At 41.6% G+C, this 26,228-nt stretch overlaps 2 protein-coding genes across 9 annotated transcripts in view; both read left to right on the top strand.

Moving 5' to 3' along the window:
- The window catches only part of FOXN2 (forkhead box N2), a 32,554-nt gene extending 24,906 nt beyond the window's left edge, over window positions 1–7,648 (top strand). For 2 of the 3 annotated variants that reach the window (XM_030499544.2, XM_030499543.1), the window contains exons 5-6: window positions 2,015–2,083; window positions 2,865–7,568. In XM_030499544.2, coding sequence (XP_030355404.1) covers window positions 2,015–2,083; window positions 2,865–3,382 — 587 coding nt within the window. In that variant the 3' untranslated portion in view covers window positions 3,383–7,568. Of the gene's footprint in view, window positions 1–2,014; window positions 2,084–2,864 lie in introns of all 3 variants that reach the window. The other variant, XM_030499541.1, reaches the window with a different exon arrangement.
- Window positions 7,649–16,687: 9,039 nt separating this feature from the next.
- PPP1R21 (protein phosphatase 1 regulatory subunit 21) overlaps window positions 16,688–26,228 on the top strand; it is a 35,766-nt gene continuing 26,225 nt past the window's right edge. For all 6 annotated transcript variants that reach the window (XM_030499192.1, XM_030499194.1, XM_030499191.1 and 3 more), the window contains exons 1-7: window positions 16,688–16,843; window positions 19,754–19,822; window positions 20,271–20,417; window positions 22,153–22,254; window positions 22,956–23,120; window positions 23,221–23,279; window positions 25,967–26,061. In XM_030499192.1, the coding sequence (XP_030355052.1) occupies window positions 16,784–16,843; window positions 19,754–19,822; window positions 20,271–20,417; window positions 22,153–22,254; window positions 22,956–23,120; window positions 23,221–23,279; window positions 25,967–26,061 (697 nt within the window). In that variant the 5' untranslated portion in view covers window positions 16,688–16,783. The remainder of the gene's footprint in view (window positions 16,844–19,753; window positions 19,823–20,270; window positions 20,418–22,152; window positions 22,255–22,955; window positions 23,121–23,220; window positions 23,280–25,966; window positions 26,062–26,228) is intronic.

Here is a 26,228-nt window from a genome sequence, read left to right as displayed (position 1 = left end):
TGTGTCCTCTGACAGGTTTGGAGATTGCCAGTCTGATGCTAACTATTCCAATTTGCTATGCTGCAGGTGCCAAAATAATGACATATATCTGCTCTCATTTCATTTCTTCATCTTGGTGAACCTGTTCAGCATCTCCCTGGCATTGGAGGCAAGCCATTAATGTTCCTGGGGTCACATAGGGCTGCTGCTGTGCAAACGAAAGAATTCCTGTAATAATGTGGTTCCTCAGCCATTCTGCTGGGGAGACATAAATATGGGAAATACTGGTCTGTTGAGGAGAACAGTCACAAATGAAGCCAAAGCACATTAACAGTAGAGTACTGCTAAGGAGTCACTGCAGAAGTGTCCTCATTCTTTGGGGGTACTAAGATGCAGAAATGCTCTTTGCAGGTAGTAAATCTGTGTTGCATTAATGCCTCTAATTGCTTGTCATTTTAACAAGGTGGTGCTTATATACCAACTTGGAAATTCAGGGGCTCTAATGCTAGAAACAGTATTGAAAAAACAGGAAAAAACTCCAGCCTTGCGAGTGCAATGGAACAGACCTTAAAGTATGCTGGTTTTAAAATGAGATAAACAAGGGAGAAATATGTCTTCATGTACACCTAGCAAACATAGTGTTTTGCTTTAAGACACCAAGGCTCTTGTGAGAGCTCACTGTCTCATTGCTCCTCTTTTTCCTGGTTAGTGTACCATATATATTTCTCCTGGAGGGACATGGACCTGCTTGAGCAAGTCCAGAGGAGCCCACAGAGATGCTCCGAGGGCTGGAGCAGCTCTGCTCTGGAGACAGGCTGAGAGAGCTGGGCTTGTTCAGCCTGGAGAAGAGAAGGCTCCGGGGCAACCTCAGAGCAGCTCCCAGTGCCTAAAGGGGCAAACAAGAAATCTGGAGAGGGGCTTTTGACAAGGGCCTATAGGGACAGGACAAGGGGAAATGGCTTTAAACTGACAGAGGGGAGATTTAGATAAGACATTAGGAAGAAATTCTTCCCTGTGAGGGTGGTGAGGCGCTGGTACAGGTTGCCCAGAGAAGCTGTGGCTGTCCCATCCCTGGCAGTGTTCAAGGCCAGGTTGGACAGGGCTTGGAGCAACCTGCTCTAGTGGAAGATATCCCTGCCCGTGGCAGGGGGTTGGAACTGGGTGAGCTTTAAGGTCACTTCCAACCCAAACCATTCTGTGATTCTGTGATCCATAGCTGGATGTCAGGAAGGAAGACCTTGGATTTCCTCTTTTTCTAAAGTGCATGAGCGTGTCCTGAAATGAGTGAGAAAGGTACGCTTGCTTCTTTTCCTTTTCACCTGATTCTAATTAGAAATGTCACTCTGTCATATTATCCTTAAGGTGCCCTTTTAGAGATCTAAGCAATCTGGGTGGCAAAGGATGGCATTCTACAGCAACGCTTGTTACCATAGCTAAAAGTGCTGCAGTTCACCTAAACCTTTGGAAGTGCCTATTTATTATTTAGATCCCTATGCTTTCTAGATCAAGTAGTTCAGTGCCCCTTTCCCTCCTTGTCTTCTTGATTTCTTCCATCTGACTTGTTAGTGTGCAAATTACTGCTGCAGGAGAGAGGTGTGCTGAATTAGTGCTGCATTAACAGGCACGTTTGTTCTCAGCCTTGCATATTCACATAACCAGGGTAAGAAGCTGCTGAGATGCTTTTCCGTGCCATATGCGTAATCTTTCTCTCTCGACTGGTACCAACAAAAAGCCACTTGTTGGTAAGTATAGCAACAGCATCATCATATGAATGTCTAATTAATGATTCTTGGCTTCAGCTTTGGTAAGTGCAGTGTGAGAATTCAGCATTTGAGTATCACAGTTAAGATGCGAGGCTGTTCTATAATGGTATTGCACTGTATGAGTGTCATGCTCTGTCTGAATTCATACATTCTCCCCATCCTGCTCTTTATTGTGGGTCAATATATATAGTTATATATTCTTTATATGTTCTAGGGACCTCATTTTGTCAGGCTTACCCAAGATCTAATGTTTTGCTGCTTCTCCTTCCCAGAATCTGATATTGATGCTGCTACTGCAATGATGCTGTTAAATACTTCCATTCAACAAGGGATGTTGGACTGTAAGCATAAGCCATTTTACTTTGTTCTTTTCTACCCAGAAGCTAAATGTTGCAGGAAACAAGTATGGTCTAGTTTCCAAATAGTAAGAGCATTTGAGAAGCAATTCTGGCTTGATTATTCTTTCTGCTAGTATTAGAGTTTTACAGAACCACCTTTCTTCTTTTTTTTCCACATTTAATTTTGGGGTTTTTTTTGGCAAAGTTCTTCCCCTGCCCTCTTTGTGCCAGATGGGAAGCAGAGTTTGTTAGTTAACTTCTCTTTCTCCAGCTCTTAGTTGTGATTAGCTGAAGACTGTTGTCCTTCATGGATGACAGTAAATGGGCACAAGAAATTATGACTCTTAAATGCTCATGTTCGGCTTACTTTGCAGTCAGCCAGCCAGAGTGACCTCATAGCAGCCTTCCAATATCTGAAGGGAGACTACAAGGGTGCTGGAGGGGGACTCTTCATCAGGGACTGTAGTGACAGGACAAGGGGCAATGGGTTCAAACTTAAACAGGGGAGATTTAGGTTAGATGTAAGGAAGAAATTCTTCCCTGTGAGGGTGCTGAGGCGCTGGCACAGGGTGCCCAGAGAAGCTGTGGCTGCCCCATCCCTGGCAGTGTTCAAGGCCAGGTTGGATGGGGCCTGGCGCAACTTGCTCTAGTGGAAGGCGTCTCTGCCCGTGGCAGGGGGTTGGAACTGGGTGATCTTAATGTCCCTTCCAACACAAACTATTCTATGAATTTGCAGGTGATCTCAGTGGAGTATTTGCTTACTGACAAATCTTGGTTTTGATAGGTGAGAAACCTCAGCCCCTGAAGACACCTAAGAAGAGGAGTTATGGCAGCGCGTTCAATCCTCCCAGTTCCATAAATTTGCAGGAAAATGATTCTGCAGCCACCAATATCGATCCGAAAGAGGATCACAACTACAGTGCCAGCAGCATGGGCTCCCAGCGCTGCGCATCTAGGTCCAGCGTGTCTTCCTTGTCCTCCCTTGACGAGGTGTATGAATTTATCTCCGAGACCAGCCGTGATGGAAGCGATGGCAGCGAAGGATTTCACAGCGAAGTGGATACAGACGTTGACTATGAAGATGATCCTCTTGGAGACAGTGGCTATGCATCCCAACCTTGTGTAGATACCTCTGAAGAAAGTCAGCCTAGCAACAAAGCACTCAAGGAGTTATGTCAAGAAATTGATGAGGAGTTGAAAGAAGCAGCAGGGTCTCTGCTCCACCTTGCTGGCATCCAAACGTGCTTGAGTTCCTTAATAAGTACTGCAAAGACCCACTGTCACAAGCAAAGGAAGAAATAGTATGTTTGTCAGTGTTGAATATATACATATATTTTTTTTAATTGTGGCAATACTCTTCTACTTTTACCCTTCACAAGGGAGATCAAAGCCATAAGAGGACTCATTGCTTTTTTATTTTTGGCGCTAACTATAATTTAGCCATTTATTTTTAAATCACTGCCTAAAAAGAAAAAAAAAAGTTATTTAATCTTCTCAAAGTAGAAGAGGTGCATGACTTGTGAAAACCTGAAAGCATACTTCTTAATGATCACTTTTAGTTGGTTTTATTTTCTTTTCCCCAGAGATATGTTTGTTCAGATGCACATTGTGGATCATATTTACAGCTCTGCTGGCCTCATCCACAGAGGGGAGTTTTGCCCTGTCTAAGGGCTCTGACTTTCCTGTAAAGGATTAAAAAGGAGGAGAAAAAAGCAAAGGGGTTAGAAAAAAGAGGTCCTGGCTTTGGTTGCCTCCTCCCACCCATCCTCTCTTCGCTCTTCTGAGACAGGTCCTGATTGGAATGCTGGTGAAGCAAATCCAAGCAGCTGCAATTTTCAGCCCATCTGACACAGTGGCTGAAAACCTGGAGCACTCCAGGAGCTGCTCTCAGCAAGAGGCAGAGTACCCCCTGGAAGAGCGTGAGTAAGGGGTAGCTGAGGTGGGTACCACCCACAGTTTTCTTCTTTGTCCTCCTTCCCCCAAATCTGCTGTGTGCAGGTCAGATTCCTGAAGGAAAATAGGTTGGGGTTTGTTTGTTGTCTCCATCTTAAGACAAATTGTCTTTTTGAGGGGGTTGCATATGTCCTCATGCAGATGCATGCACGCATACACGCACCTTGGATATAGCCAACAGTGAAAGCTGCCACTTGCCAAGTTTGTCCTTGTGTCACCATCACTGTTGGTAACCATGTAGTAGCTGCGTAGTCCTGCAACACCTACCCTTCTGCTCCCCTATAGGGATTCGTGGGGTGGAGGGGAGAAGAACCCAACAGTTGATGGTGGTGACAATGCGGACGAGGTGCAGGCTTTAGGTGGCTTAGTGGTGAACAGCTGCTGAAAAGTGAACGTTTTACCCCTAATCCGAGACAAAATAGAACAGCTTCCTTTTGGATCAGTGACCCATGAATTACTTTTGGGGGTTTTGCCCTTCCCCCCCATTCTTGTTTTTTCTGTCACAGGGGCTGTCCATACCTTTTGTTTCCCAGATCACTGTGCCTTGTGCTGTGCGAACCCCATCAGCCTCCTGCCACGTATGGGGCATCTAATGGGCAAGGTTTCATCCTTTGGATGTGCATTGTCGCTCAGGAGGACCTCTCTGTTTTGGGAAGAAATTCCTTCACAATTCATTTTTTGCAATAAGAGAATCTCTTTAGAGTTCCCAGACATCCTTCAGCCAAAAATATTTTAGTGGTATGGTGGACTTTTTTCCTCTTTTTTACATTTTTAGTTTTCTTTTAAGATCAGTGGTGATTGCTTACATCTTCCTGTAGATGATGACTTTTTTTTTTCTTTCAATTTTCTGTTCAAAAATGGGTAAGCAGTTCTGTTGGAGTGGGTTTTAACAGTACTGTACGTATAAGGATGCCTTAAGTACGTTGCAGAATTGTATACAACTATCGGAGGTCATCTTTCCTGTTCCTGAAAGATTGCATGATGTGCCATCAATGTTCTTGCTAACATGTGAAGCTATTGCTTGAGCAGGTGTTGGGTAAATTGATTGAAAATTAGGAGCAGAGCCACCTAGGAAACCAGTGTTCCACTGTTTTGGTTGTTGAAAACAGTGCTGGATTCAGCCAACAGCTAACCTTTCCCTATAACAGGGTATTTTTCTGGCTATTTGGAGGCCTTTCTTAGACCGGTGTGGTTATTTTGTGTGTTAGTTTTGGGGGTTTTTTCCTTATTTGTCAGTCTCTTCATGAATACTGCCATAAACTGCCTACTTTAAACATGAACACAGCCATGCTGCTGAAGGTCTGTTGCTCTGAGGGCCTTTCAGGGCCTCTTGAAGACAACAGTGGTGCTCCTACTGACTCAGTGGCTGTTGGATCAAGCCTGAAATATTTGAGGTTCTTTGTGTTTTGGAATTTAAAGCCAATGTTATTTTTTCTTTTGAAAGCACAAACACTAGGAAAAAAAAGTGTTGCTTTGGAGTTTTTTCCACCCAAATACTTCAGTTTTAAGAATGATCTCTTGAAAGGGAAGAAAAATACTCTGCTGCATTCCTCTTTGTGTGAACACCCGTTAGCCTACAGCTGTGACAGGGCAACATGTGTGCAGATGTGTATGTCTTCTGGATATCACAAGTGGCGCATTAGCCAATTAGATCTGATATTGGATGTGTTACTGATGGATAGTAGGAGGAAAACTCACTATTTAAAGGTAAACTAAGTCCCAATGCAGTGGTTCTTAGGATTTTGGGATGTGGAGATGTGAATGCTTGGTGGAACTGCTTTTTGTTCATGGATTGCTTTTGTACCTGGACGGAAAACTGCAAAGGGCAAAGTTTGTGTCAATGTGAAAATAAGGATCCAGCTACACAGAAATACTGTTAGCAGTCTGGGATTTTGCTCGGTGCCATGATTTCAGTAGCACGCTATTGAAGTGGGGTGCTGCCTGGCTCCCACTAAAGGTGGTCTCAGCTTTTGTGTAGCTTCCAGTGAAAGCTGGATCAAGGTCCAAGTATTCTGGAAGTGGTCATGGTCGGCTCTGTGGTTTTGTTCTGAATTACTTTTTTGCCTCAGATGAAACTTGAGAAGGTTAATACTTACTAGGAGTGTGGCTGTGCCGGTGTTAACCCTGACGTTGGTGATAATGACTTCAGTGCTTCAGCATTTCTGAAGGGATAGGGTTGGGATGCTAACAATGCATTTAATTACCATATGCAGCGAGCAATAAAACCATACTAATCTGAAGTTAGCAGTGAAAGCTGCATCCGTCCTTACAGCTTTCAGCCTGGGAGAACTGGAATTGTGGAAGGGGGGAAGCGATTGCAGCCTTTCCCTGGGGCACAGTGGTGCAACAGCGCTGTGCTCTTCACGCTTTGCCATCTTCCCTTTCTCCTCCTGAAGGAGAAGGCAGCCGAAAAGTGCCCCTGACCATGTCCTACACCTCTGCCTGCACATTTTGGCAGGCAAAGGCCACCAGCTTGGTTGTGGAGCATCCCCCTTGGTAGTGGGAGAACAGCTGCCCTTCCTTTCGCTTCCATACCTAGCATTGGGTTTGGGTTTGTTTGCCACCTCAGTTAGAGACCCTGGTGTATATAGTATAAATGGAGTATAATTAAAAGTTATTTTGATTGTTGGGTTTGGGTTTTTCTTTTTAGTGACATATGTAAAATGTTCATGCCAATGGTTGACTCTGATGTATTTTGGCAAGCAAAGTATTAATGAACCATGTTTAATTCTTTAAATGCAGTGAAGAAGTGTATGAGACTCATGTACGAGGGAGGCTGCTCTGTTGAGGATGAATCTGATGTGAATACAGTATAAACCTGTATCTCGCTTTCAGATTCCCATACTAAATTACTGCTTTTGCAAAAGTCGCATCAAGCGTTCTGAAATCCAACTGTAAAATGGAAGTTCTATGGTTTGCAACTTTTCATCAGCCTGAAAAGTAAGTACAAGCTCTGGTTAAAGCAAAGTACACTCATCCACGTTAATAATGGTGTAGTCAAAATATTTATTGAAAAGAAAAGGTAGAATATTTTAAATGTTGCACCTGCCATTATATCTTAAAGCACATTCTTCACACCTAACTGCCAGTGCCATTATCAAGTCTTGTTTTATAAATGTACATTTCTTCAGACTAAGAAGTGCATAATTATAAGTATTATGTTACTGCCATATAGTGATACAAAACATTTTATAATTGCCAAGTCATTGTAACTATTATTTATTTAAGAGTGAATTGTAAGAATGCTTTCTGATCAAAAGAACCAGAGTTGTTTTTAAACTGTTCCCGTTAGCTTGTTTCTAATGTAGCATAAGCAATGTCCTTGGGTTTGTTTAGAATAAATTTGCCAGTACGTGACCAATTCTAACCTTTTTTCCTCCAATTTAGTCCTTTACCCGTTTTAAAGACAATTTACAGAAGTTTAGTTTTTTGTATGCTAATCTCTGTTAATTAAAATGTTTATAAATTTTATTTTTACCAAAGAGATGCAATTCATTATGACAAAATATTGCAGAATAAACTTTGTTTTATAACATTTGTGACTTTTTCTGCCCACATTTTTCATTCTGATGATCAAAGGGGCTTTTCTAAAATAAACAGCATTGCAAACAAAAAGCGCTGTGTGCTCTCTTTATCTACGGACCCTGGTTCTGAGGCCCCCAGCTTCCCATATAAACCTCATCCATGAGACTGGACTACTATAAAAACCTAAATGTGCAATTCATTGCAGGTTAGTTAAGACAGTTGCATGCATGTGGAAGTCATCTGTTAAATACGCTCCCAGGCCACAGCAGGATTTGCTTATGGTCAGGTTCATCCATAGCTGGCCTGTAACATTTGAAGAGTATCTTATTAAAGCCAAGATTTCACCTTTTAACCTGGAACTCAAGGAATTAATAGAAGGGCAGCAGAGCTCAAAAGCCCCATCCAACCTGGCCTTGAACACTTCCAGGGTGGGGCAGCTTATGGAGAGATGCATGGTATCTTCCCTTTATTCCTTTTACTTTCATTAAGGAAACAAACATAAACCATCCATTTTTATAGAAGACCTTCCACTGCCCAAGAGGCAGAAGTACCAGAGGAGGGAAACAAGATGGGACATGATGCTTCTCTCTCTTAGAAGCAGACATGGGTACACCTCGTCTATTTTTATTTTTTAACCTAGTAGTATCACTGAGTTAAGTTTCCTCTGTAGGATCTGTTGGAAATGCAAACTGTTCCTTCTGCAATACTTGAAGTGATCCGGTAGATTTTTAACAAAGACTGTCCTTCATCACCATATAAAAAGCAATTTAAATCACAAATCACAGAATATATATGCACTATTAATACCTTTGATTTAGTGTTCATCTTAATATACTGATAAAAGAACAACTGCTCTAATTAGTTTGGACAAAATCACAGCTATGTATCATATGTTAATGATGTCTTTCTAATTGTTATTCACTATATTATGCTAAGAGAGCCTGAAGTTCATTGCTAAATTTCCCAAGAGTGTTTTCCTCTGTTACAACTTTGCTGGAAATTACCCTCTGTATGGAGCCACAACTCTCAAAATAAAGCATTAACTGAAGTAATTACCCACTTACAGCAGCTGTATTTTAAGGACATTTGTGGAGGAAATACTTAATAGATAATTTGGAGAAAATGGCTGTCTAAATTTCACACAGAACATGGTTATACTTTCACAGATCTTGAGCTTCCAGATACCGGTAAGTGTTCTTAGTTTGAGTAGTCTGAGTAAATACATGTAGCTGTGAACATCTGGTGTGCTTAGAGGTAATCATGTATGAATACTAGTCCAGCAGTGTTATTGTCAACTTTCCCAGCATACTTGGACATAGAAACTCTCTTCCCTGTTTTTACCCATGAGGTTTGTCCTTGCACATGACATGTCAAAGCCATATCACCTCTGCTCAAATCTTCAGTCTTCAGATCAGCTGGATTTCTTGTTCTCCCTTTTCTTCCAGAAGGCTCTGCTGAAAGGTACCTGCTCTTACAGTTACAAACTGTTTATAGCTAACCTAAGATTATTAACTACCCTCTGCCACTGTTAGTTTAAACAGCTCTTAGTTAAACATCAGTGTTTAATTTCCTATTGCATCAGTACAAAAGCAATCGTTTCCCTTCTTAGGCTCTTGACTTATTAAACAAACCAAGATTATTTGATTTCTTTTTGGAAGACATGATGTTCATGCCTCTGTACATCAATTCTTGTTTGAATTCAGCCTGCTGGCACAGGCATGAGAAGAGCTATAGACAGTCTTCTAGAGTGCTGGTGCTTTTTGTAACCTGGTCTTAGTATTTCCCTGACTAGCAGCACTATTTGCCTGCTATGTCCATAGCCTTTACCCGGTCACACAGACCTGACTAATCTTGTTATCAACTAATATGTCCATGTCTTTGTTCTCCTCCATCACTGCCAAATGGTGAGGCCCCAGTCGGCAGAAAATGTTGGTAGTTCATGACCTGGAACTCGATTTAATGAGACCTGTCCTGATCCTGATTGTGATCTCTGCTGGTGACCTTCCTGCTCACCAGGAACTCCTTTTTGGCACAGCCCATCCAAATAAAGGAAGAAGGACAAGGTTTGTCAACCATGACATGAATTTTGTCAATGCATGTTGCCACTCAGCTCATTTTGCATTAATCTACAGGGTGGTTTGCTTTTTTTGTTTGTTTAAGACAGTGGGGACAGATCAAAGGTGTCTTTGCCTCATGTCTTGGTAGGAGATGCTACATTTGTCATTGTCAAACTTCATTTGAGTCATCAGAATGACTACCCTCAACCACTTACTTATCTGTGCTCTTTCACTGTTCAGAGAAGGACATCCAGTTTCTTAAAACCAGGTACATGTACTGAGCATTATTTTTATGCTGGTTGCCATAATCTCCATTTCCATAGTATTTTGACTTTCCAAGTCCTAATGGGCAGCATAGAAGATTGGACTGAATACATAATTTCTGTATCCATTCCAAAGACACTGGTAGCAGTTAAGCACTTGGGTATTTTCATGTCTAGAAATGCAGGTTGGTCCCTATCAGACCAACCTCAGAACCACTGATGTGCTTATGTGCTTTGCTGTTGGGCAGATGTTCAGAAAAATCTCTGTATGTGCCTATATCAACCTTTACACAGCATCACTTTTAAAAATAGATTTTTTGCCTCAAAGGCTTTTTTTTATTTAATTAACTTGGTATCTTGGTTTTCCCAGTTGTTTTAAATGCTAAAATTAACTCAGCAAACTACATTTCCAGTTATTTTCAGTAAGGGTACATTTTATTCTCTCTCACAAGCATGTTTTCTAAGCTGCTGGTGGAGGTTTCCATGCTCTGAATGCACAGTCAGACCTCCACAAATTACAGGCATTTTGGTTTTTCTTTTGGCTCTGAGTGATTTGAGAAGATTAAAAATCCATCTGTTGAGTTCTGATGATGGTATGCTGGGCAAAATGACCTGTTTTGTGCAGCCTGTGGGCCCTTCTGTCGGGCAGGTGAGGTATAGGCAGAGCTGAGCCATTTCGAAAGAAAAGATGTCTCCTTAAATCTCCAAGTGGCTACACAATTCCGGGTATTAACTTGAGTGTGATCATGTTCTATGCTACCTTAAAAAACCAATGCTGCCGTGCTGCATGATGTCACCTTGACCCAATCATAACCCATTTTCTGTGAGCATAATGTTAACTCCCCAGAGAAGCATCCGCTGAGCGACAGCAGCATCCCATGCAGCCGTTGCTAAGCGACACGATTCAGCTTTCAGCAGGATCTAATTTTAAAGTATTTAACCCTAGATCTGTCAAGGCTCATTATTTCCGATGTGGTGGTTAATCCCTACTTGTTGGTGTCCAACTTCACAAATACCCTGGTCCTGGTAGAGTTGCTGACTTATTTATCATAGATAGCAGCTCACAACGAGGAGAAGGGTAAGCACTCCAGGTAGATCTTGATACCAGATTTCACTTCAGTCATGATCTACACACTGAAATGTGGGATGCAATTAGAGGTGGAAAACAGTGTATTGTCATTTGGTGAATCTTCCTTTCTTTGCTGGCTCACACAACTGGCTTGCACCTACTTTCTTTCTAAAGAATGCTGGTTTTCAAATGAATGAATGCTTATGGATGGGCAGCTGGCAATCGCAATTAAGCTTCAATTTTTATTATGTGTCCTCTTCTAGCTGAATTTCATCAAGGTTAAGAAGCAAGTCGTCTTATCTAAAACCATCCAAAAAGCCTGCTGTCATTTTGAAATGTAAGGGGGTTTTAATACTGGAAAATTTTAAGTCTTTTAAATCATTACACAGAATATTCACTGATCATAATGAAGTTTTACAGAGTTTTTGTTGGTTTTGGAGTTTTGTTTGGTTTTGTTTGTTTGTTTGAGGTTTTCTTAATTGTAAATAGTTTCCTTCATTTTCTTTCTTTCTAAAGTTCAGAGGCCTGAAAGTATACTCCCACATTTTAAAAATAATTCCTTGATTATTTACTACACACATCCTTGTAAGTGCACTCAAGTTCACTGCTAGCTCCTTAAAGGTGTGTGGTATTTCACGCAGCTGAAATAATGCTGCTTTTACTGGTCAGGATCATAACCAGAAAAAAACCAAAACCAACCAAACCGACTGAGAACTGCACAACACCCCTTCCCCTAAAATATAGTAAAAAGAAAAAGATTAGATTATTCATATTTTTAAAATGCTAATATAGTTCACCTCAGCCTCGTAATCCTGCCTAACATTCTTCCTCCTCCCAGTGTTAGGATTCAAAATGGACACCGCATTGCTCCTCATGCTGTTTCTCCTTTCCAGTTCTTACTAATCAGCAAAGACAAACCTGTCTCCACCAAGGCACTTTTTCCAGCAGTCAGTTTGATGGTAATACTCCTCTGCTGCCTTTCCATCCTCCTGAGGCATCCTCCATTCCACTGCTTCAAGTTCAAGGGCTTGTGATGTACAAATAACTGTAAATCACTTTCCGCATGGTGTGTTGTGCCTTGTCCCTGCGCTCTGTCGGTGAGGAACGCTGCCCCATATCTCCTCCATCCGGTTTCTTTTTCCACGACAGTCTTTACACACCAAAGACCTGGCTTTAGTTCATTCCAAAAGCTCAAATTATTTCTGGAGGTGTCATAATATTTTTAAAAATAAAAAAGCTCATCAACAGGAATAGTTCTGACTAAAATGTTTCCTAAACTGCTGGAAAATCTTGCAGATCTCTCTTCTTTCTCTGCTCATGTGTCTTTCTCTGGAGATTTGAGAAAATGAAGACAAACCCATGCCATGTTTGCTGCAGGTAACAGCTCCTCGCATGGGTGAGTTGGGACTTCCTTCAAAGGCTTTGTTCACAACTGGTGTATGTGAAAAAGCATCCACTTCTCACTGCGTGATCTTTGTAACACTCCTTCTCAATTCAGTCTATTATCATTCTCTATGAAATTGGACAATTTGTCTCTTGGATTTAATGTACATTGCTTGTATTTTTCTTTTTCCAGCAAACGTAAAAGACTGTAGAACCTGAATGCAGGCAGTCTTAGCTGGGCCTATGCTTCTCAGCAATGACCCTTGCAAGCACGAAAAGAAAAGCAGGAAACGAGGCTGCAGAATATATGTAGACCTTCAAAAGAAGATGGCAGAGCTAGGGAGGAGTTTTAATTTTCCTAGAAGAGGGGGAATTCCACATTCAACAAAATGGAAATAACAAACGTTTTCAGCTGTTTCTAAGTTCTGCTGGCTTATGAAGTGAGTACCAGTAAGGATTTGCTGTGAAGATACAGAAGTTGCTGCCGTTGCACCAAGGGCTGGTAAGTGTTGTACCCAAGTGGAACGTGAGCTGCAAAGCCAACTCTGAATTGTCACAGGCAGCTGCCTACTTAGGTTTTTTTCATCTTCTTCTCAGCAATTTCTTTTTACACAAAGGCACCACTCCCCTGGCCACGCACACACCCTATAGATGACTCAAGCTATTTATCCTATGGGCTGGGAAGGGATGTGGGAGACAGAGACTTCTTTTCATTTCTATTTTTAAATGCTATGGAAACAGTGAAATTATGATAATGAGGACCACAAATAATTAAAAGAAACTGTTCTGTGAAGTGCATAGTTGTATGGGCATATACCTTCTTTTGTTGTTGTTTTGTTTTGTGGGGTTTTTTTGAGTACTTCGCTTTTTTTTTATCATAAGAATCAGATTTTGAAAGAGGTGAAAGGTTACGTACGACAAACTGTTTGTTACAGAGTCACCATGAGAAATAATGAGCGTGTACAGTGAGCACATATCCTGCTGTTCATACTTGCTGTTGCTAAGATAACAGAAACCAAACAGCAGTTTAGGGTGTTTGCAGCTTCCGAGGATGTGGTTTATGCATTGCTTGCAATAGTCTGATGACTGAAGATGGCTCCCTTCCAATCATTTATGATTTTTTTTCCAGGTCTTAGAAACCCTTTTGTTGTGAATACTTGTAAGCATGTAAGTGATGACAATGAAGTTTATTTTCCCTAAGCACAGAAAACATCCTGAATAACTCAAGAGATATTCTCTTATTCTTTATTTCTCTACCTGCACCTATTCACAGGGTATGTGAGTACAAGTTCTTACTAATGGGATAGAAAGGAAGGCGCTGTTTAAGCAGGGAAGGGAGGATAAATGAGCTTGGAAATAGAACATATCAAAACAATCACTGTAATTCTTAAATAAATTATTTTTCTCAAGAAAGCATCAAAACTTCAACACCCGTTATACCAGCTGCTGAGCACAGACCTAAGAAAAGGACAGCCTCAGTTCCACTGTATATGCTTTGTTCTCCATTCTCCCCTACGAAAGGCAACAAGACAAGCAAAAATGCTCTGACCCTTGGAAGGGATTTCTTTGCTCAAGATGTCATGCTTTAGCTTACATTAAGTTCTGCTGCCATAATGTGCTCTTGCATTTGTGTGGGTGCATTTGCAGAAGGTAGTATTTTGGGGGATCGTGTGGCAACCACCTCACACTGGTTGGCATTCTGCTCACTTCATCTCTCTCGCTCTGAACTTCTGATGAGAGGATCAGTCCTTTGCAATTACATGCCGAGCCACTGACGAGGAAGCATGCGACACCACGCTGCAGCAACACGCATTGTGCGCCTCTCCGGTGCAGTGGCTGGACAACCTTGCTCTCGAGGGAGAGATGAGTATTGAGTGCTTGTGAGGAAATGGCACAATAAAGGCTTTTTTTTTTTTTCCACAGCTGAAAGTAGGGGAGTAGCACTGCAGCTGCAATGACAAATCAAAAGGATGAATCTGAGGATTTCCTACGAGGAAATAAAAAAGGCAAACAAAACCAAGCCACAGAACTTTTTGTTACCTGTAGGTTTGGGGAACATTGACTCAAGCTGTTCACCAAACACCACCACGGAAAGGTGACAAATTACAACACTGTATGTTCCTAATGTTATAGGGCCCGCAGGATCCATGAGAAACTAGACGGGGCCACTTTAAAATATAAGAGGCTGCCCTGATGCTTCAAGTACACTGAAGTAGAGCTGTTCCTTTGAAGCTAAAAATCCCAGTCAGCTCTCAGCCTCACAGCCTTTGAGCAGCAAAAGCACCATCTTTTCATTCACTTTGCTTGTGTTTTAAGAAACTGGCTTTTCTTCCTATGATAAATGCCCTATATAATATACATTTGGATCTTGCTATTCTGGATGGACACAGGCAAATAAATTCTGTGTTCCTCCACCCTGAATGCTAGCTGCCCAGTCAGAAACACTGTTGTTGTCAGTGGGAAAGCAATTCATTCTGCTACAACTAGGCTCTGTAATTCCCTCAGCTCCCTTTCCCAGCTTTCAGCTGTGAAACCTCTCTGCCAGCATTCGCTGCACCAAACACAAGGAGAAAATTTTATCACAAAAGCACCTTTGAACACAGCACAAACCAGGACTACTGTATTTTGCAAAGTATGTTCAAAGCATTTCAATCTTAACACTCCGTGAAAGACATATCCTAGAAAATGCAAACCTAAAAATACAGGTTTCAAATAAATTGTAAAGGTTTTTTTTTTTAAGTTTTCCAGTATAAAATTCACTGCACTGGCATGTGAGGACATAGTACAAGGTGTGCCCTGCTATGATGAATGGCAATTGCAAACTCCATTTACTTCGTTAAGAACTTCTGTAGGGAATACAAAATGGAGTGGAAGGAGTAGTCTATCATGGCTCTAGTGTTGAAAACTAGATCTTCCTTATTTCTTATTCCAGTATTGCTATTTAAGCTCTTGTGGTCATACAAAACAGTAGGAAGATTATTTGGATGAATAGTTACAATGCGTGGTTTGCTTTTTACCCCCTTTTAGACTTCCTAAAAGTGTGCAGTCTCTGTTCTTGGCAACATGGATCAGTGACATGTCCTCCAACATTAAGACTTATTGTGGAGATACAAATATATTTACTAATTGAGCCACTGTATTATATTTAGTGCTTGCCAACTCCACTACTGTGATAAGGAATAGCACACACCATCAAAGCCTCAAGACTAACGAAAAGGATTAGCTTCCATTACAGGCACCTACTATCTAGTCCTACTTAAGGGAAACAAAGAGAAAAAGAGGTAAGAAAATGATGATTTAGTGTCTCTAGCACTACCCGCTACCGTGGAAAGGCTATGAAGACACCATGCTGCAATCAAGTGGAAAAAACTGATACCATGGAAACTGTGCAAAATAATTTGCTATTACATCTCTATCCTAGACCAGGAAGCCCTTAACCTGCAAATCACCAGATGCTCAGCAAATACTGGTGGGTATCATCACATTTCTGCCTTATTATTCTTTTCCTTTTCCAGTCATTTTCAGAAACAAAATCCTACATTGGCTGGATATCTGGTAGGACCAAACACACCTATTACAGTGTCTCCAGATTCTGTTTAAAGAGGGGTGGTGGTATACATACACTTAAATATTTAGCAAATCTGAGGATAAAGAATAATAAACCAGGAGACAATTAGCACAGCCTAAGCAATGTCTGAAGGAGGATGGCTGAATGGAGAAGCTGAAAGGCGGCTCTGAAACAAAGGGACCGATAGGCTGGAGGCAGCAGAGGACCCTCCAAGCTCTGCAGCACCACGGCCCCGTGCTGCCGGCCTCCTTCCCCGCGGGCACGGAACAGCCCGCACGCCTGCCCCGCTCCCCCGGCAGCTCAGGCTCTGCCGGGCGCTGGGGAGCAGGCTCCGAAACACCACCCCGGAACACCGGCGGGGCCAGGGAACCCTCTGCGAACCGGAGTGGCTGGCCAACCCGCTGCCGCAGCCCCGGCGCTCCCCCTAGCGACACGGCCGCGGTACCGGTACCGGCCCCGGCACCCTGCCCGGGGAGGGGATGGCCCCGGAACGCTGCCCCCATCGCGATCCGCCGACACGAGCCGGCGGCCCCTCCTCTTTATCCCCCGCTCCGGGGAGGGCGCCGCGCGCGGGCGCGGCCGATGCTTTTCGGGCGGGGTGGGGTCCCGTAGCCTCGGGGGCGCGCAGGGCCCGGCGGCTGTTACTATGGCAACAGAGGCAGCGGTGACCGCCTCGCCGGTGTCACGTGGCTCCGCCCTCCTCCGCGCCGCCATCTTGGAAGTTGCGTCAAGATGGTGGCGCCGGCGGCTGAAGCTCCGCCCCCTCCCCGGCATGTGGTGACGTCATCGCGCTCCCGCCACCTGAACCCGGAAGTGCGTCTTCCCTCCGCGGGTGTGCGGCTGCGGTAGCACCGGGGTGAGCCGAGCCGAGCCGGCGGCGGGGAGATGGCGGCGGCCGCGGAGCTACAGGGGAAGTACCAGAAGCTGGCTCAGGAGTACTCCAAGGTATCAGGCGCCAGAGCCCGTCCCCAGTGCTCCGCAAGCGGCGGTGCCGCTCCCCTCCAGCCGCTCCCCGCGCGCGAGCTGCCGGCCGTTACGCGCCTAACGGCCGCCTCTCTGAGGGGACAGCGCTCGGCCCGCGACGCTGCCCGTCCCTGCCCTTCAGCGGCGGCTGAAACGCTGGTGTTTGTGGCACCGTGTTCGGGGCCCGAAGGTGGCCGCTCCTTGAGGATGAGGGGAAGGCATTAGAGGTGCGAGTTCGCAGGTGCCGGGGGAATACGGCGGTATCGCCGAGTGCCGGCTGGGCAAGCCGGTGTGACCAGCCAAGTGGCCTTGTCTGTAGAGCATCCAGTGGAACAAAGAATGGGTTCAGCTACACCGGGACAATGCTTTCCCTTGCTTTTCCACTTCCCAGTCGAGCACGAGGCTTAGTTATCTTTTTGGGTGTGAACATTCTTGGGGTCTTGGTCTTGTGTCTTACCCGTAGGCTCTGAGTTTGCTTTGATGGTGGATGTGGGAGTTCAGTGGTGGTAGTACTTACTTACGATGGTGTTGCAGTGTCTTGGAAGCGAGGACACTTGATTCCACACTTCCCTTATGTCTGTTCCCATTCTTCTGCAGCTGTCTTAGGTAACTTTGCTTCTTGTTTCTGGTGCTGTTTAGCAGGGTATTTGCAAAGAGTGCTGGCCCATAGCAGAGAATGCCTTTCCTTTTCAAGGTGCTAGAGATGATTTCTTGAAGGGTGGAGTCTTGCTTAATATAGAACTCTTCATTCTTGTTCCTCCACTAAAAGGAAGAGGAGACCATTGGTTTTGAATGACCTTAGGAAAGCAAGCCATCACTTTTTGTGTAGCCCAGTATCAGAGGTTTGGCACAAGTCGCTTGACTGTATTTGACACCTTTCCCTAGGTTACAGAACGATGTGTCTTTAAATACTGTTCTCCTTGGAACTGCTAAAAAACCACAAACCAACCAACTCTGTACAATGTTTATTTTTTTAATTCTTCCACAAAATAATTAAAAAAGCCCCCTGAATTCACTTTGGGGCTTTGTTGGTCACAGAGTTCATATTTCTTGTTGCTTTCTACAGTGGCTCTGCTGTACCTTGGAGATTAAAAATAGCTCGGGATAAGGTAATTGAAAGACTTTGCTGCTTGATTCCCAAATGAAACTTTGAAATGTAGACTTTTAATGATAGCTTCTAAAAGTTCCAGCTACTGGATCCTCTTTCATTTAGTATCATGGTGCCCAGAAGCTTTTGTTGAACTTCATCTTGCACCTTTCAGCCTGTGATGTTTCACTGGTTCTTTGTGGGAGCCATTTCTCAGTCTCATCCCACTTCCTGTGCAGTAACTCCAGGGCATCGTGCGATCCCCTTTGCAGATAACTCTCCTTTTTGTGCAAATGGTCAGTTGTTCAGTTGGCTATTTATCGTGGTGGCTGTTTACTGCAAGTGGAAACGGAGAGTAGCCCTTGGAAGCTGTTTGCTTGTTCACTTAATTGTGTTGTGGAAGCTAAAGAAAGAGGTAGCCAAGAGCTTGGTAGACTCAAGGAGTGTGAAGGGAAGTACCTGCCAAAGGATTGCCTTCCCTCTCAGTTCACAGAGCAGTCCAGAAGAAGGATGTGTGCTTTCACAGTCTTCTTCCCCTCAAGTTCCAGCTTCTGGCTCTCTTGTGCAAGCCTGATGGAAGTAGGAGTCAAAAAGGCTCTTTTAACTTGTGACAGCCTTTGGTGGATCACTCTTCAGCTTGGGTATCTTAATGCAGTACAACTGAGCTAGTTCATTCACTGTACCTGATATGTTCCTGCATTTGAAGCTGTGGTAGAAAAAAAGTGTAGAAAAAGTACTGCACTGCTTTTTCTTCCTGTGCTTGGAAGTATTTCTGTGGTGCTCTTGCAAGCTTCTTCTCTTGCCTTCGCGATGCCTGAGCAGCACAGTGGGAATACTGCAGGGCAGAAGCTTGTGCTTAGCAATGTCAACTGACTTTTGACCTTTCAAGTTTATACAGTCATCAGACTGAAAAGATTAGCCATTGCTGTTTTACATGGAATCTTGCCTTTTATGCATCTGCCAGAGGTATTCCCAAACACAGTACAAACCCTTTTAATTTCTATCTGCAACAGCTGGACTCAAACATGTCGAATACAAACTGCCATTGAAGAAACCAGGATTCAAGCAATTATCAGGGAATGGGAAGAAGAAGAAGGGAACTGTCAGTATCCTTGTTGCTGCAGGGTAGAGGTACTCTGTGAAGTGACTGGGAAATAGATTTCTTGAGTATCACTTTTCACCACAGTGATTTTTAGCTCAGATTTCTGAACTACATAAGTACAACTTGGAGGGCTTTTTCTTCCATGCTTTTTGTGCATTTTCCTGAAGTGTTTGTCAGGCTGTTTTCTCTGGATCATCTGCTGGTATTAAGTATTTTTGCATTAGAGTATAATTAAGCTCATCTTGAACCGATACGTATTTTGACTTTGTGACCCCTGCTTATATTCCAGAACCAGTCATGAACAGCTTTGGGGAGAAAAGGGGAGACAAAAATAACACTGAATATGAGCAAGAACTTGGTTGGTCAGGGAAGAAGTCGTAACTTTTCCATATGTGTTCACTGTTCCTCAAACTTTAACTATATTTAAATAACTATTCTTCCAAGATACTTATGAAGAATTATATTCTAATTGACCAAAATACTCAAATGGTAAAGTAACTTCCAGTTTCTTAGCAATTCCGAATATGAACTGGATACTTTTTTCAACCTGTTTCTACTTCTATCTACCTGAACAGAATATTTTAGAAAGCATGCACATCCTGTGCTCTCTGGAGAGAGAATATGATGCTTCATGCACATCCTAATGAATGGCTTTTATTTATTCCTTTGTCTTGTATAGTTACTGGCATCTTTTATTTTGCAGCTTCGAGCTCAGAACCAAGTACTGAAAAAAGGGGTTGTAGATGAGCAAGCAAACTCTGCTTCTCTGAAGGTAATCTTGAAATCCGCTCAGATGTAGTAAGCTGTATCAGGATAGTTAAATTGGAAGGGTAAATGGGAATACATTTTACTCAAAGTACTGTGATCAAAAGAATAAGGAAGGAACTTGATTTGGTAAAAGAATTTCTGTTCTGCAACTATTCTGTTCTTCAGAGAACAACTTCATTGTTCTCTGAAGGTGCTGACTGTGTAAAAGCGGAAGGTTGCTTCTTGATAATTAACTTACAGAATGAACTACCTACTTGAGTGTGATCTGTGGGCAGCTCAAGAAAGTGAAATCTGTTTTTTAGTTTAGAAGCAATACTTTTTGCTTCTTCAGTGTTCAAACAGCAAAGAAAGCAAATTTTTAATGTGTTTTTTTTTTTTTAATGCAATACTTATTAAAAGCATGCATGAAAGTAAGTGTAAAAGTTTAATTTTAGAACTTTTTGGTCGTTCAGGAGCAACTGAAGATGAAGGATCAATCACTGAGAAAGTTGCAACAAGAAATGGACAGCTTAACCTTTCGAAATCAGCAACTTGCCAAGCGGGTGGAGTTACTTCAAGATGAACTTGCATTGAGTGAAGCTAGGGGCAAGAAGAACAAGGTATGTGCTACCGGCAAAAACCCCCTTGCTTAGCAGATGTCTGCTCCTCACCTGTCAGTGTCTTACCCTGATTTCTAGCAGAGATTGCTTTATGTCAAGGGTTGAGCTGAAGGTTTTTGTCAGAACGTATGTTATTCACTGATGTTAGTGAAAATACCCACAAAACAGATATTGATACACATAATGTATGCTAAGTAGTTCTGTACTCTTCTTTCTAGTGTGTCAGCTAACTGGTACTGAATTGCTGTCTCCCTTTCCAGATATTTAAATGTTCAAACAGTTTGGAGCTCTGATTAATCTATTGCTATGAGGAAAACTAATCACCCCTCATCTCCTATCCCCATCTCCTTGCTTTGCGATTTTGATGTCAATGGTTAACTCTTCAGAGGATGATTGTAGCTTAGGTGAATCTTGTCAAATACTTTGAAATCTAAATTTTTGGCTAGTATTCCCTATGTTATTTCAAAATGACAGAATAACTTCAGGACTGCAATCTTTCTCTGTCAAAATGCTTGCTGATTAAACCTGGTTATTCCATGTTCTGTCTAAGCTCACCCATATCTTCTGTAAGTAACATCAGAATTCCAGGAGTGGTGTGTCTGGACTTAAAGAATTCCCAAGCATTCTTTGCTACCTTCCTCTTATGAAGAAACCCCTCTTAATTACTGTCACCTTTTTCTTTGGTTAGCTCCCAAAATGCTGTAGCAGTCAAGACTGTCATTAAAGAAGTTATTCAACTGATTAGTAATGCAATCATCTTCCTTTTTCCCTAAACTCTTGTGCTTTTTTTTTTTTTTTTGCTATCTGGTACCTTGACAAGCATAGTACCCCTGAGTTATATTGTTCATGCAGCATAGTAGATTGTTCTTCAAAATGCAGTTTGACCCTTCTTTTATTTCATACTAAGTTGTTGCTTTGCTACACAGGCTTCCAAATTTTGAAGGACCTCAGCCTGGCTTAAGTAGCTTTGCAAACCATTGCCACTGACTGACTTTCATGGTGATCCAAGCACTTGAAGTTCTTTATTAAGTTTAAATGTAAACAGTCTTCCTTTCGTTTGGTGATCGTACTACCTTTGTTCAGCAGTGTGGTCGAGAGAAGCAGTATGGGATTCACTGGTGGTCTTTGAGTCTTTTGGATAAAATGGGTGAAAAATGAGGAAACAGTTAGCAGAGAGATGTCTGTATTATCAGGGTAGATGGTGGACAGTGAAGACCCTGTGTTTGCCAGTGCCACCTTGTGCTAGAGCCTGCTGTGGGGTAATGTGCTTTCAGTGATTGTTCCTGGTCTCTCCAGCTTACATTTGGACACTTGGTGTGGGCAGGTGTGCCTTACATGCAGCTATCAAACCAAATAAGCCTGCGTGTGTAGGGTTTAGTATTGCTGACTGCATGGAATCACAGAAGAGTCAAATTATGTCAAATGGGCACCTGCCTATACAAGCAATTTCACCTGTGTGTAGATGTGATGCCTGAGTAGAGGTTTTCCTGAGTCCTTATCAAGTTAGTATTCTACCACTGTACAGTAATAAAACTGTGCAGGAAAATGTGCTGCTTTTAGGCTCATCCTGTGTGCAGTATGTGTACCTTCTTATATATTAGTCAATGTATGCAAGATATATATACACACGTGCTTCTATTGGGAATTAGCGATAAGAAGTGTTTTCATCTACTTGGTGCTGGGCTTTGGGATACCCCCAGAGACTTGGAGTTAATGAATGCATTTTCTTATTTAGAAAAGTGCAGAATCTTCATCTCAGTTGAGTCAAGAGCAGAAAAGTGTCTTCAATGAAGATCTTCAGAAGAAGATAGAAGAGAATGAACGACTGCATATACTTGTAAGTGAAACTTTTTTAGCGTTTCTTTTTAGTTCAGAAAACTCTTCACACACAAATAGAGAAAATAAAATGCCGACTGATAACTAGTGGGTTTAGAAGCTTAGTTGTGTGCAAAACAGTGGATTAGAGTGGATAGCTTCTTTACAAAGATGTTCACTGTGCAAATGAGAAAGTATTTTGACTTCAGAGTCTTCAGACAGTATGTGGAATAACTCATGTAATGCGTGTTTTCTCATTTAGATTTTTGACTTTTGGTGACACTTAGTTACTCTACTGAAAATAGCCATATAGTTTGTACTGGGTGGAAACCTTTTAGTTCACTAACTGTTTCAGAATTGCCTTAAGGCTTGAAATATTTTCTGCTAGCTGCCATAATTGAGTTAGGAATTCTGTACCAAAATTAATGCATTTCACTTTGGTTTTAGAAAACTTGAGGGAAACCTTATGGCTCAAGTTTAATTTTTCTATTTCTATTATTAATCAGCAATATATTTAAGGAATGCTTGGTACTACAAAACTTTGATAACCACAAAGTACTTTGTTCTTGAATCTTTTCTCTGTAAATGTCATAAAATTACTATTTGTCTGAGAACTAGTACTTGCTATTAACCTGGACTGGCTAATTAATTTGGTGTAACTCCTAAGACTAGATTCTGTAGTAAAATGAAACTTTCATAAGAACTCTAGTTTTCTTCTTTTAGTTCTTTGAAGCAGATGAACAGCATAAACGTTTAGAAGCGGAGCTCAGAACTAGACTTGAGGTTTTGGAAACTGATGCTGCCCAGCACCAAACTGTGGTGGACAGTTTGACAAGGAAATACACAGATGCTATAGAAAAGCTGCAGAACGATAAAACCAAATTAGAAGTAAGGAGTTTTTCCTCTTACTTGCAAGTTTTAAAAGTTTTGAAATGAAATGTCTTGCTGCGTCAGTACTTACATTGTAAGATTATCTTCTTGCATAAAGATCAAGTCTCAGACACTAGAAAGAGAAGCTAAGGACTGCAGGCTTCGAACCGAAGAATGGTAAGTGTTTTTATTTAATATAATAAAAAATTGATTTAAAGAAATAACTGCTCTAAAATATTAACTGGATTATTTTTAGAGAATACTGCCATAAAAAATAATAAGGACTTTAACTCAAAATACTGGGCAACAGCACATTAACACCAAGACTGTGCAGGTCAGGTTTCGTTCTGCTGAGTATGTAACTAGACAATCGATTCCACAGATTCAGCTTTCAGTAAGATCAGCTTTGTTGCCAAGCTATTTTAAGTAGCAGTGAAGTTGATGAAAGCTTGAAGACTTTATTTCTAATAGAACGCTATAAAAAGTAGAGAAACTACTGAAGTTGTATGAAACAAAGATGCAGCTGCTTCTAAAAGCAAAGCTTGGGTAAAGTATGTTGAGTCAACCGACTGAAAAGTGTTTCAAAAATCTTCTTTCACCTCAGAAGCTTCTTGGAACAATTGCTTTTGCTTCAGGTATAACATGCTCAGCTAGAATATTTGGCAGGAGGGGAAACACACAGAAATAACTCCTTTACCTGAAAGGAGGAGGGAGGGAGGAGGTAGCTGGTCTTTTCTCCCAAGCGATAAGTGATAGGACAAGAGGTAACAGTCTCAAGCTATGCCAGGGGAGATTGGTACTGAATATTAGGAAAAAATGTCTTCCCTGGCAGGGTAGTTGGGTATTGGAACAGGCTGCCCAAGGCAGTGGTGGAATCACCATCCCTGGAAGTGTTCCCAAACTGTGTAGACGAGTCCCTTAGTGACATGGTTTAGTGGTGGCCTTGGTAGTGCTGGGGGAATGGTGGGACTTGATCTTAAAGGTCTCTTCCAACCTAGTTGATTCTATGATTTAATATTTGAAAGCTTTTCTTGAAGGATTGTATTGCTTTTGAATACCTTCACTGTCTTGAAGACAAGTTGTAGAAAATGGGAAGAAGTTGAGGACCGAGCAAATCAAATTATGGTGCAATTCCCTGAAGTTCATTATTAAAGTACATTTTTTAAAGATATATGTGCAGTATAGATCTTTAATGTAATGGATAAAAACCCATAGTGAATGATGAGATGAAGAGTTCCTTCTTTCAGATGGTAACCTCGAAGTATGTGTTTTAATTATTTTGATAGATGTGAAGATACTTGAATTCCAATAAATCTCCTTTAGTACAGGTCACTAAGAATGACTTGCAAAAGAGGGTGAAAGCTGTGTTTTGGTGCTGTTTGCTTTTCTGTGGTGTTTGAAACACAGTGTAGTCTTAATTTGCTGCTATTGCGTTCAGAGCTTGTCTGTTGTGTTCTATGATGGCTGGGTAATTAATGTCATTGTAAGAAATGGTCTGTACGATTTAAGAAGGGAAGCTTTTTAAAAATAATCAGTCCTGACACTTCTTTATTTTAAACACTGAAATCAGTATCTGATTTCACGTGACGGAAGATGTCTTTGAGAGTAGTGCTCTTCTGTTTTTCCTGCTCCTTTAGGGTGAGGGATCCATTTGCCTCTGACACCCATGCTTTATTCAAGATAGCAGGGGATATGAGACTTGGCAGCCTGCATGCCTTGAAAATTAAAGGACAGAATGTAAACCAAAACATACCAAACTACTTGTTTGTCATTCCTTTATAGTACAAAAAGAAACATTCGTACCTCTGCAGTTTGAACTTTTCTATCATGTCCAATGCTACTGTGGTTCATGCTGTACAGTATCTATTTAAATTTGGAGCTGCTGTTCAAGAAAAATGTTTGCTAATGTGCACGAGCTACTTATTGGCCTGTTTCTTCATATCTTGCTTGTTTATTTTGGATTCTTTTTCCTTGTTAGTCCTGATAAATTTCCATGTATCAAATATTTTTGTAAAAAAGGAAAAACTGTCACTTTGACACCTTCCCCCCACCCTCCACTATATGTGCAGGAGTTCTAGATGTCAAACGGGAAGCAAAACAGTGAAGAATTTGGGGGCCTAAGTTGGTTAAGGTGTGGAATTTGATCTGGATCAATATACAGTAATGTTTGTTGACATATGCATATAATGCTGGGATATGTTACTGTTCATCTCAAGAATCTATACTAATGATATTAGTAATCTTAGGTTTGCATCTGCATACACAATCAAATGCAAGTGAAGTAGATCTAGAGAAAAATCACTTGAGAATGCATCAGAAACATATTTACTAAGTCTTGTGGTAGTGGGCCATGTCATAGTAGTATTTAAATACAGGGCTTTGAAAAGCTTGTGACGTATTTCTAATAGTGATGTGACATAGTTAAATGAATTATCGACAACTTGCATATTGGAATACCAGGTTGCATATATAGTAACTAATTTAAAGGTCCTTTTGCATTCCCATTCAAATTCCAGTTGAAAATAATACCTTCATGTAGCTCATACAATAACAGCAGAATTGGAATATAATGTAAAGGTTAACTCTGAAGTAAGTTGTGCTTCTCAGGAATAGACCTTGTGATTCACAACAATTTATTGCATCTTTTACAGCATTTGTTAGGGAGTAAAATACATTAAATATGACATAAAGGAAGAAAAATTATTCCTACTGTCTTATTTCTATCTAACTTCTAGAAAGAGACAGATACCTGTACATTCAAGGGATGCTTACGGTGAGCTGTGGCGTTGGTGATACAGATTAAATTTTAAAGGTTTACAATGTGTGTGTGTGTGTGGTTTTTCGTTTGTCTTTTTGTTATTTAGCCAGCAACAGTTAAAGAATCTTCAAGCAGCTTTGGGCAGTAGACTGGAAGAATCTCTATGCATAATCAATGAAAAAGTCCCTTTTAATGACACAAGTACGTATTGCTTTGGTCTCAGTTTCTTGTTTAATTTTGGGTGTCCATCTGGAGGGAAGTACTCCTTATGAATTAAAATGTATTAGCAGTGGGAAGTGTTGGATATCTGAACAGACACTTGGAGGTAATTGTAATGAGTATTCATAATACCTAATCTTGTTTAGTAA

This window comes from Strigops habroptila, chromosome 10 (assembly GCF_004027225.2).
Source record: "Strigops habroptila isolate Jane chromosome 10, bStrHab1.2.pri, whole genome shotgun sequence".
Taxonomy (NCBI): domain Eukaryota; kingdom Metazoa; phylum Chordata; class Aves; order Psittaciformes; family Psittacidae; genus Strigops; species Strigops habroptila.
Note: the sequence above shows the minus strand (reverse complement) of the source record. Positions and strands in the feature narration are given on the sequence as shown.